At 48.5% G+C, this 12763-nt stretch overlaps 1 protein-coding gene across 4 annotated transcripts in view; it reads left to right on the top strand.

The window, feature by feature from the left end:
• DGKI (diacylglycerol kinase iota) overlaps window positions 1-12763 on the top strand; it is a 679239-nt gene that overhangs the window by 424623 nt on the left and 241853 nt on the right. For all 4 annotated transcript variants that reach the window (XM_078671815.1, XM_078671812.1, XM_078671824.1 and 1 more), the window contains one exon: window positions 11236-11315. In XM_078671815.1, coding sequence (XP_078527941.1) covers window positions 11236-11315 — 80 coding nt within the window. The remainder of the gene's footprint in view (window positions 1-11235; window positions 11316-12763) is intronic.

Here is a 12763-nt window from a genome sequence, read left to right as displayed (position 1 = left end):
TTAGCGACATTATTGGTCCAATCCATTCTCCAGAGAGGACGTAAGGAGGGTAAACGCGCAGCCTGGTTGGGGAACGTGATCCAGACGGTTATCGCCGGCGAGTGCACGGGACTGGTCGGTAAGAGGGGTACGGGGGGCTAGCATTCATCGCTTCTGGTGGCCGCCGGGTGGGTCTACATTAGGTTTACTCACCCCCTTACATAAGCGGACAAGCCGCTAGTGTTGCGGTCGCCGTTGCATGGTGCTGAAAGCCCCCTGGTGACCCTCCATCTGAAAGGTACACACAGTTGACCTGTTGGGAACTAAGTAGGCAGCGGGTGTTTTTGGGGGTTAGCATCATGCCAGGTCCAAGGGGTGGAAGAAAGGGGTCCAACATGGAGGCTATGATGCGGGCTATGATGCGAGAGATGAGCGACATTAAACAACAGCTAGGACAAATTAAGGAGCGGGAAGCCCGGTTGGAGGATAGAGATGGCGAGGCACCGGGCCCGTCCGGGAGACCGGTCCGCAAGAGGGTGGCACCAGTGCCAAGAGGGGAATTTGTCACCCCGCAAGGGAAACCTAGGTCCAAAAGACCCAAGGAGGCGGTCCCCACCCCAGGCCCAGGGGATCCGTTACCCACCGCACCGCCCGCGGTGGTTCCACCCCCGCATGTGCCTACACCCATCGCCCCTGTGGTGCCGGTGCCAGCAGGTCAACCAGTAGACGCTGGGGCTGCTTCCGCACCGGTGCCCACAATCCCGGGTACAGGCGGGCCACACCCGGCACCCGCTCTGCCAGCTGTGCCAGGACCACTGGGCATAACCCCAGTGGTACCTGTTGTCCCGGGGGGTAACGTAGGTTCGATGCCACCCGAATTGTTATCTCAGTTAACGGCCATGATGCCATGGCTCCAAAAAGGAGGAGCCTTCCCGAATTCTGCAGACCATGCAGCAGAGGCGGCAAGGTTCGTAGAAAAAATCAGATCGGCACCGATCGCCGACAGTGTTGCATTGCCAATTTCTTCTCCCCTTGCAGGTCCAAGTGTTCCCCAGCTGGACGGAGTACAAGGGCAGCCGCCCCCGGTGCCCGCACTTGGTAAGGAAGTGGCATTGCCGCTCTTGGGGGACGGTGTAGTACCTTCCAGGAGCGAAAATCTAGCTCAACATGTGTCTTTAGCTGTTAAAGAAATGATTTGGGCTGATAAATACGTGTACATTTATTCTTTATTATTGGATAATAGGGAAATGGAGCAGGCAAAAGCACTGAAAGAGTGGATGCTCCCAAGCGAATGGAGGGCGCAATGTACTAGATTCAGGGTTGAGGAAAATCTCAATAATTGGATGCAAGCATGGGCCGTTTTCACTGCAGTTAAGGCTGAGCGTCCTCCAGATCTGCAGGCTGCATTGGCTTGCTACTCGAGCAGGATTGTGGGGTGGAGTCAACAGTATTCTGGGGAAGCATGGAAGGGTTATGATGTAAATTTTAGGAAGGCATTGGAATTCAATCGATCATTACCATGGGACTCGGTAGACTCCATGGCTTGGCACAAACAGTTCTCTGACACTGCACCTCCCCCTCAGTTCGGTGCGGGCAAGGTGTTCACTAGACCGCAGCAGCCCTTTCGGCCCCCCCAGACGAGTGAGGTACCTGGGAAATTTAGGGCAGGTGGGCCAGAGAAGAAAGGGGTGTGCTGGGATTTTAATAAGCGTACCTGCACAAGGGCCGCGTGTAAGTTTAGGCATGCATGTGCCTCCTGTGGGCACCCCTCTCACCCAGAATCGACCTGTAGGTCCAAGCAAGGTAACACGGGACAGAGGGGTAGGGGAAGGCCACTATAAGTCAGACAGGTCACGCCCCCCCACTCCAGTGGATGTGGTGGCAATGATTCCATTTTTGAACAGATACCCTGATCACAAAGCGGCCACCCTACTCCAGGAGGGTTTTTCTAAAGGTTTTAGGATCCCGGCGGGGGGATACACGGGCAGTGCGCACTGTAGAAATCAATTGTCAGTCACACACAATCCGGCTGTTGTGGCCGCCAAAATTGACAAGGAGCTTTCCTTAGGCAGGATATCTGGCCCTTTTTCTGCAGTACCAGTACACAATTTTGTGTGTTCCCCACTGGGAGTTGTCCCCAAGAAAGAGAAGGGGCAATTCAGATTGATTCATAACCTATCAGCGCCAAAGGGGGCCTCACTGAATGATGCCATTGACGAAGGTATCTGTAGTGTCAAGTACGCCTCTTTTGACCAGGCAGTGACCTTATTACAGGCCACTGGACCCGGGGCGCTGATGGCGAAATCAGACATAGAATCCGCCTTCCGCCTCCTCCCAGTCCACCCGGCGGACCAACATCTTTTAGGTTTCACCTTTAGGGATAGGTTCTACATGGACAAATGCATGCCTATGGGTTGTTCTATTTCTTGCGCCTACTTTGAGATGTTTAGTTCATTTCTTGAATGGGCCATGAGACAGGTGACAGGCCATCAAAGGGTCATGCATTACTTAGATGATTTCCTCTTCCTCGGTACAGCGGGTTCTCAGGAGTGCGCACTAGCATTGCAGGAATTTTGCGTGCTCATGCGGGCTTTTGGGGTCCCGCTTGCGCCTGGGAAGACGGTGGGCCCGACCACCTGCTTGGAATTTCTGGGCATCGAGATTGACTCAATGGAGAAATGTTTTAGACTACCTAAGGATAAGGTGCGCAAATTCAAGACGTCGCTGCAGTTATGCCTCCGGAAGGAGAAGGTCACTTTGCAGCAATTACAGGAGGTCGTAGGGCAGCTGAATTTCGCACTAAGAATCATCCCAATGGCTCGCCCCTTCTCTCGCTCCATCGCGCACGCGATGAAGGGGCTGAGGGAAAAGCACCACCACACGCGCCTATCGTCTGAAATTCGCCAGGATATGCTTATTTGGATGGCATTCCTGGAGGATTTTAACGGTAGGGTGGTCTGGCCCGGCCCGCTCACTACATCAGCGGAGTTAGGACTATGGACTGATGCGGCCGGTAGTGTGGGCTTTGGTGCCATCCTAGGGAATAGGTGGGTCGCTCAACAATGGCCAGAAGAATGGAACACATGGGGTTTGCTCGGCAACATTGGCTTCCTGGAACTTTTTCCAATATGGGTGGCACTGATGGTCTGGCCCGAACACCTATGTAACCAATCAGTGGTGTTTTGGTCAGATAACATGACGGTGGTGGAGTGTATCAATCAGCAGGGGGCGCGGTGTCCTTTCATACTTCGTCTGATCAAAGAGATTGTTCTGCGGTGCCTTAAACTGAATGCTAATTTTAGAGCCAAACATGTCCCTGGTGTTTTAAACAATGCTGCTGACTCCCTTTCTCGCTTCAAAATGCAGGTTTTCAGGGAACATCTCCCCACAGCAGACCCCTCGCCAGCACACTTCCCAGCGGTACTTTGGCAGATTGGTGCCCCAGATTACAAGACCTCGTGGTCGCTAGCTTAGCCCCCAGGACCAAGACGGCGTACGAAGGGGCGTTTCTGTCTTATTGTTCTTTCTTGGGGCCGCAGTGGGAAGTGCTTTGGGCGAAGGAGGATGGGTTTGCAGCCTACTTAGAATGGATGCACAAAGAGGGGCGCTCAGTGGCAGCGGCAACCAGACATAGGGCAGCTGTGTCATTCTTCGCGCAAGCTAGGGGCTTTCGGGATCCCACCAATACCTTTATGATACGCAAGGCTTTAAGGGGATGGCGCCGTATTCAGGGACACCAGAAGGATAAGAGGAAGCCCATGGGGTTGGCCCGGCTAACAGCCTTACTGGGCACGCTGGAGATTGTTTGTAACTCGGAGTGGGAAGTGCTTCTTTTTAGGGCGGCATTCTCCCTGGCATTTTATGGGGCACTGAGAATTAGTGAACTTGTGGCAGGATCTAAGGCTGACATACTTGGTGGCTTGCAGAAGGCTGGGGTGACGATAAGGGGTGACACCATGTGGGTAATTATCCAGAAATCAAAGACCGATCAAGAAGCTAGGGGTCACACCATAGTTCTGCAACGGGCCCCCGCCAACCCGTGCTGCCCGGTGAGGCACGTGGAATCACTCATGGGATTATTGGTCGGTTCAGCAAGCAGGGCGTTGCTCTGTCACGCCGACGGGAGCCCCTTGACCAGGTATCAATTCAGGAGAGTGTTCGAAATAGGGGTCACAAAAGCTGGTCTTGATCCTAGAGATTTTGGGTCTCATTCCTTCAGGATTGGGGCAGCAACTGAGGCGGTGGCGGGGGGCCTCCCAGTGGAAAGAGTGAAGACAATTGGGAGATGGTCGTCAGACTGCTATAAACGTTATGTTCGGATTGACATGCTATGATTACCTGTCACTCACGCTTGGTCTCTTTTCCGCTCTCTTACAGTTTCTCAGACCTGTTACGCAGGGGAGGAATTTGTCGTCGGGCACCGCCAATATTCATCGGCACGGAGCGGCGACCAGGAAACAACAAAGAACAATGTCTGGATTGTTGGTCATTCATATGTGAAGCGAGCAGAATGTGTCTTCCTGTCAGGTGACAAGAAGGAAAGGGCGGCACAACTAGGGTTGAATATCACGTTCTTTGGCAGAGGAGGGTTGTGTCTTCACGAGTTTAGGGGGTTCTTCCAAGGGCTGTTAGCACGCCAGCGGGCTCCACCGTCAGTGGTGATACTTCACCTTGGGGAGAACGATTTGGCAACACTGGGCAGGCGCATCTTGATTGAGGAGATTATCTCAACAGCGGGTTGGATAGCTAGGACCTGCCCCGGGTGCACACTAGTATGGTCACAACTAATACCTCGACTTCAGTGGCGGGGGGGCGATTCAGTCAGGGCGTTGAATCACTCGGTAAAGAGGATCAACACACGGTTGGATAGGTTGTTTCGAACCCCCTTGTTACAGTCAATACCTCATGGGTGCATCTGGGGTCACAAGTATTACTTGAAGGACGGGGTTCATTTGACAGAAGAGGGTAATGTCCTATGGTCTGACAATATCTGGGCTTGGCTAGAGGGCTGGGGTAGGAGGATGTGTCCTTAGATAGGGGCTAGAGGGGGAGGCCAGATCGTCGGTTAACAATACTGGCCTGTGGCGGTAAGGTCATTATCGGTGAGCACATATTTGAGGTCTGAGGGGGCGGGCATCATCCTATGGAGGTTCCCGCCCAGGGGGAGGGGCCTGCGGGCCACTCCCAGTACTCCAGGGGCAAGGTAATATGCAAAGGAGCGCGGGTAGGAGTAGTTCACGCTTTCCTTAGGCTGGTAGCCACCCCGCGCGCGTGGACTCATGACGCCACCGGCGCAGAGTAAGGGCCCTCCTTTAGTGGGTAAATGGAGTTTGGGGCGTAGACCGGGCAATTCCCGGGGTAACACTGCGCATGCGCACTTCTAAGGGGAAGGCGCAGCTTGTAGGACCTGACACCGGTAGTGACCCTGCCATATGGCCAGAAATGTACAAAAATCAAGATAGGATGTTTAGTTAAGCTAGGAACAAACTTGTATTAGAGTTTTGTTAAGGTCAGGCTCTCAAACTTGTTGATAACGATTGTATAACTGAATGTCCTGCTGATTTTTGTATTTCATTGTTGATTATGCAATTAAAACCTTTTAATTTCATACTTTAATAAATACGGCCGGGCGACTAGCGCCCGCCTTCCAAAAAGTAAACACGTCTCGTGTCCACGTTCCTTGGTGTTGGGTGCCGGATTGGGGGGGAGGCGGCAGCTAGTCGCTGACCATGTGAAAAGGGGGGCCCTCGGCCCCCCCCGCACGCATGGCGGCGCGGCGACCGCCTCACCCCCTCTCTCCTCGGGTCCTTCGACGGTGGGGGCGTGCCCTGGGGGCGCGGCCCACCGCCGATTGGCCGGCGCCCCTCCTGACCCGGAATCAATGGACTGGTTCCGGGTCGGGGGGGGCGGGCGTTAGGAGGGGCCATCCGGCCCCTCGGGAATAAGAGGTAGGGAGCGCCCAGGAGACCCCCTTGTCCCTGGACGCTCCCTCGCTGAACGTTGTGCCCCGCGTTCGGGGCTTCTTTGTTTCCCACCCACCATCCCTTGGTACAAAGTTTAAGCAGCCTTATGTTCGGTCTAATGGTAAGTCTCGTAGGTATAGACCGCGGTAGAGAGTAGGTTTTGTTGTTTTCATGATCTGTTGTCAGGACTTTTTTCCCTTTGTAGAAAAGTGATGTATGAAGTGAACTATGTTTGAAGATATGTGTCTTTAGGCCTTTTTTCCCTTTGTAGATATACGTAGATATTGTGATTAGGAGCAACATGTGTGAACCGAATTGTAATTTTATGCCATGTGTCATTAGGCCTTTTTTCCCTTTTAGCTATGCGTGGATACTGTTATTTATTAGCCAGTGTAGTTGTCCTTTAGACTTTTTTCCATAGGTCGTCGTATTTATTAGGTATGGGGCATGCGGTAAGGTCATTATCGGTGAGCACATATTTGAGGTCTGAGGGGGCGGGCATCATCCTATGGAGGTTCCCGCCCAGGGGGAGGGGCCTGCGGGCCACTCCCAGTACTCCAGGGGCAAGGTAATATGCAAAGGAGCGCGGGTAGGAGTAGTTCACGCTTTCCTTAGGCTGGTAGCCACCCCGCGCGCGTGGACTCATGACGCCACCGGCGCAGAGTAAGGGCCCTCCTTTAGTGGGTAAATGGAGTTTGGGGCGTAGACCGGGCAATTCCCGGGGTAACACTGCGCATGCGCACTTCTAAGGGGAAGGCGCAGCTTGTAGGACCTGACACCGGTAGTGACCCTGCCATATGGCCAGAAATGTACAAAAATCAAGATAGGATGTTTAGTTAAGCTAGGAACAAACTTGTATTAGAGTTTTGTTAAGGTCAGGCTCTCAAACTTGTTGATAACGATTGTATAACTGAATGTCCTGCTGATTTTTGTATTTCATTGTTGATTATGCAATTAAAACCTTTTAATTTCATACTTTAATAAATACGGCCGGGCGACTAGCGCCCGCCTTCCAAAAAGTAAACACGTCTCGTGTCCACGTTCCTTGGTGTTGGGTGCCGGATTGGGGGGGAGGCGGCAGCTAGTCGCTGACCATGTTGAGAAATCTTGCTTGGAGGTGGACTGGAGTACGTTTTTCCTCGCTCGCCAACTTAACGTTGGTGAGCTCGAGCAAGGAAAAAACTGCTTCACTAAGCAGAGCGGAGTTTTTCGGAACTCCGTTCGCTACAAGGAGCACGAAGTGGGTAAAACTCGACAAACGGAGCAGAATTTCACGCCCATTCCACCTTTTCTCCTGATCTCCCTGTTTCTACTAAGTTTCCAGCAATTTCTTTCTTGTTATTGTGCTTTTAGTTTAAAGTATCCCACTTCAGAAACTGGGCTAAAGCCTCATTTGCCAGTTGGTGGTAACTTGAAACCTGGGGAAAATCGTGAGGTTACCAGACCGACCACATCTCATTTTTGACACTTGCTTCGAGGTGAGGAAAACTCTGTCTTTCCGATGGCAGAATCTCAACCGATTCGGAAACATAGTACTTGTGGACCAGGAGTTAGACAATCACCTGCTCAACAGAATCGAAAGCCTTTTGTCAGAAATATAGTACTGGTGGACCCATTGCTAGAGAGCTGCCTACTAAATAGCAACAGAAGCCAGAAACAATCTGGTGGACCAGCTGCTAGACCATCACCTGTTCAACTGCATCGGACGTCAACTGCATCAGATGTCTATCAGAAATATAGTACTTGTGGACCAGCTCCTAGAGAACCACCTGATCAACAGTAGGGGAATCCAGAAAAATAGTAATGGTGGACCAGCTTCTAGACAATCACCTGCTCAACAGCATCAGAAGCCTGCAATCAGAAATACAGTACTGGTGGACCAGCTGCTAGACAATCACGTGCTCAACAGCATCGGAAGCCTGCTATCAGAAATATAGCACTGTTGGACCAGCTGCTTGACAATCACCAGCTGCTAGACAATCACCTGCTCAACAGCATCGGAAGCCTGTTATCGGAAATATGGTGCTGGTGGACCAGCTGCTAGACAATCACCTGCTCTACAGCATCGGAAGCCTGCTATCAGAAATATAGTACTGGTGGACCAGCTGCTAGACAATCACCTTCTCAACGGCATCAGAAGCCTGCTTTCAGAAATATAGTGCTGGTGGACTAGTTGGTAGAGAGATACCTGCTTAATAGCATCAAAGGCCATAAACAGTGCTAGTGGACTAACTGCTGGAGAGCAGCCTTCTAAACACTTTTGGAAGCCTACAGCTGAATGACCACCTTCTCAACAGCATCGGAAGGTAGCCAGAAATATAGTACTGGTGAACCGGCTGCTAGACAATCACCTGCTTAACAGTATCGGAAGGTATCCAGAAATATGGTACTGGTGGACCAGCTGCTAGACAATCACCTGCTGAACAGCATGAGAAGCCTACTTTCAGAAATATAGTACTGGTGTACCAGCTCCTAGAGAAACTCCTGAGGGCGAGCCAGAAATATTGTACTGGTAGACCAGCTGCTAGACAATCACCTGCTCAACAACATCGGAAGCATGCTATCAGAAATACAGCACTGGTGGATCAGCTGCTAGACAATCACCTGCTTAATAGCATTGGAAGCCTGCTATCAGCATAGCTGCCAAGTTTTCAGATTGCCATGTGTGACATTTACATAATTTAAGTGTAATTATGAGTGACATTTCAACGACTATGAGTGACACTTTATCGCAAGCTAAATCAACCCGTGAAGACCATAGAAACATATAATTATCAGAAATTACACCTATTTGTATAACGATAAACTCTAAGGGGATCTTAAAATTGGTGTAAAGCACCAGAAATTAAAAAGTGGCCTTGTAACCCGATTGGACAGTAGTCACTGACACTCCGCATCGTGCAAGCATCAGGAGAGTGAGGCTGAAGCACACATAGGTTACAGCCAGCTAGAGCAAGACTAAGGAATGTGCACGAGGAAGATTATGCAAGACAGTCGTATTCGTCCAATTAGTAATCTACAGCTCTAAAATACCAAAAGCAAAAAGTACTTGAAAAATGTAACTAGCTCCTACGTCTGGAACGAAAGGATAATAGCCATGGGTGTGGACTGAGGGGCAGAGTTTTAAAACACAGACTTCACAATACCATGACATGAAGAAAAATAAAATAAGCATAAATCAACTGTCAACGTAATTCCGGGTAAGACAGTTGGGTTCAAGTGGAAATGCACACAAACAGACACCATGTTGCAACAGAAATTTTTTCAGTTTTGTTCTGTTATAATTAACCTAAACCAAATGTTGGACGAAGCGCTTTCCATAATAGAATCAGCATTTTAATGAGTTAAATGTAGCAGTTATTCTTTGAAGTAGCGTTCGGGGCAAGGCAAAACATGAATGCACATAATTAGAAAACTTTGGGTTTCCTTTCAGTGTTTCACTTTATATAGTTTCTAATGTTGCGGTTAAGGGGAACCAGAACCGCCCTCAAGTGTCTGACATCTCAAGCCGTGCTTCCGGTGTCCATAATCTTCTTTGAGTCTTTAGCAAAGCAATGCAGAGACCTGCACACATATTTGTGCGTTAGTTCACACTACTAATGCGTGAATAATCAGAAATATAGTACTGGTGGAGCAGCGGCTTGACAATCACCTGCTCGACAGCATCGGACGCCTACTATCAGAACATTGTGCTTGTGGACCAGCTGTAAGAGAGCTGCCTGTTCAGCAGCTTCGGAAACCTACAGCTTGAGTACTGCCTGTTCAACCACATAATAAGCCTACAGCCAGAAATATAGCTATAATGGGCCAGCTGCAAGAGAACCACCAGGTTGTGAAAGTACTGGCAGAGATTTGCATCTCTAGCTGAGTGTCACAAATATTCCCAGAAGCATGCATAGAAAACTGCATCCAGTGGAGGTTTGCAGGTGTACGTATGGGAACAAGATTTCACTTTTCTTAAAGGTTCGTAGTGTACTTGTGCAAATGCAGGTTTTTTCCACCAATTAAAAAAAAAAATTCTACCTGGGAAAAAAACCTTCCAGCAAGTCAGGGGTGATCTGTTTCTCTTTCTATGGGAATTTACTTCTGTCTGTGGAGTAAATCTCTGACCATTTCAATGGTGTAATGGGGTAAAAGAGGAGTTTGTGAATATGTTTATGGGTGTTCTCAAACGTCCAAGGCAATAACAACATTGGAACGCCCACTTCCCAACTCTTGCACTGGATTTACCACTGCAGATGTCTTTGCACTCATGGCTGAGAAACACCCACTAATCAGTATTGGGGAAGAGTATGTGGCGGTCGACCTCAAATAGGGAAACCGGGTTGGAGTCTCCGCCGTGATGCTCAACATCCTGTGATTATGGGAAAATCACGTAATTTCCCTGTGCTTAACAAAAATGAATGTGTCCTTATGCAACACAACAGGTGCTCATGTAAAGCGCTCCCATACCCGATACTTTCGGGTCAAGTTAGCGATATATAAAACTCTGGGGAAAAAATAACCACATCAAATGGCATAACGATTCCTTTATTATTTGGCTGAGTGATGGTCATAGTTAATGCCAGAACGCAGGCTATTTTGTGCTGAACAAAGATGCCACTATTTAGTGTCACAGCAATGGGCCACATTCTGTGGCATATTATTGGTTCTATTCTGTAGCGTGTGGCCATCTTCATCAGCTCAAGATCAGGTACTTTTTGCCGACTATGATTTGACTTAATAAATCTCCTTGCACGGTTATATATTTGAGATTAATAACATTTTGCACTATGTTCTCTTTCCAACATATTTTCTTACTGTCCCACATTAAAAATACTGTTCACTGACCGCTCTACACCGTCACCCATTAACAATATTGTGTCACTGAGTTTATCATGTGTGCTTGTGTAGTGTGGGGAATGTTGACGTGTGTGTGTTCAGATCCCTCTGTGGCCAGAGGCTTAACATCACCACTAAAGCTTCATTCCTATGCCTTCCCTTCCTGCCAGCCACCCCATTGTGCCAAGCACAGGGACACTGCTATGCTTCTTCTCCACCTGTTCATACTTCTGACAGGCAGCCATCCGTGACATCTTGTAGTGACATTGCCTTTCACCCCCATTGTTATATGGGAATAAATGGAGGACTTCCCTTGAAATGGATGGCCATGGAATGGAGAGTGAGGTGTGTTTCTTGTGAGAGATTTGAGAGAGTGGGCTTCTTTGACTAGAGGGCTTCCATCGGCCATGAAAGGTAGCTAAACGGGTAATGTCATGTTGTGGTTTGCCTCATCTGTTCCATGTCTTTCCAGCTATCCCCTTAGGTATTGTCGTGATGCGGGGAGACTGTGACCTGGAGACCTGTCGGATGTATGTCGACCGGCTTCAGGAGGTAAGAAAAATGCTAATTCCTCACCGGTTTGTGCGTAAAATTGTGAAGTGTCATACAGTGCCTCTGTTGCCCACAGAATCTACACATTTCCAAATCCTACCAATTTGTCAGGCTTCCCCATGCTCCCTTAAAATGTTATTAAAGGATACCTTTATCTCTTAGTTACCACTGACACCAGTTCCCCAGCAGATGTTAGTGTTAGATCTTTAGAGTTTTCCAACATGCTGTATGACAGCAAGCTGGACTGAGGTATCCAAATGATCCACACAAATTTGGTGGGCGTTATCTGAAACTCCTAAAAGTAGCTCGTAATGTGAAGGGAATTCATAGTCTGACCCATGAATCCACAATTTGGTTTACTTTTATAAACTTAAATTGAAACAAATTGGAAGCCTCTACTTAGAGACTACTGTTGAGTTTCACAACGAATGGCAAAGAAGTCCACCTGGAGGTGTACGAGTGGAGAGGCCAGCAAATTCATTGAGCGAGCCGAGCCAGGGAACTAAAGCACGAGCCAGGCCATGAAAAGACTTTGGGGCATATTATCAAGGGGCTTTATCTCCGCTTTTTTGGCTCTAAAAGCCAAGAAAGTGGAGATAAAATTATCTCCCTATTACCAAGCTGTCGCTAACACCAGTTAGCGACAGCTAATAGGAGATAGTGACCATCTTGGGCCCCGCTTTGCATGTCAGTGATATTTATCACTAATGACATGCAAAGTGGGCGTGCCAAGATGTTAGCGACTGAAAACAGTCGCTAACATCGCTATCTCCTATTACCAACTTTTGGAGATATTCGCGCTAAGCTCGAATATCTCCAAAAGCTAACACTTGCCCAGGAGCAGTTCTTAGCCATGTTATCCAATGGGAGGTGGATAACATGGCTAAGAGCATTTGCTCGATAATGCATGAATATCGCTGACTTTTCAGCGATATTCATGCATTGCGGCCGTTTTTTATCGCATTTGCGATAAACCTTGCTAATAGCAAGGTTTATCTGCGATAAAAATCGCCGATTTGCGGCGATAATGTTTGTCTCTAAATAAGTTAGAGACAAAAATTATCTCTATTGGTTGGTAATATGCCCTTTTGTAAATCATACACAAGTCCCCCCTCTTCCTTGTTTGACAAACTTGTAAATCACACACCCTTTAAAATTAAAAAAGTTTTTTTCTTTAGCCTTTTTGTTTCCAATTATTACATTACATAACACCACTGTGTTGAGTGACTTTAAATTATAGTAATGGTATTTAACATTAAACGTAGAAACATTCTGTAACCCCATGCTCTGACAATGTTTCCATGATATACCAATTTGTCCTATACACTACATATCAATTTTGGATGTAAAGCAACATTATTGTCTATTAAGCTGTAAACGTTCAAGTAAGGTTTTGGTATAGGGTCCGTATGAAACCAAAATAATCCCAGGTTCATTCAAATTGGTTG

This window comes from Lissotriton helveticus, chromosome 1_1 (assembly GCF_964261635.1).
Source record: "Lissotriton helveticus chromosome 1_1, aLisHel1.1, whole genome shotgun sequence".
NCBI lineage: Eukaryota > Metazoa > Chordata > Amphibia > Caudata > Salamandridae > Lissotriton > Lissotriton helveticus.
Note: the sequence above shows the minus strand (reverse complement) of the source record. Positions and strands in the feature narration are given on the sequence as shown.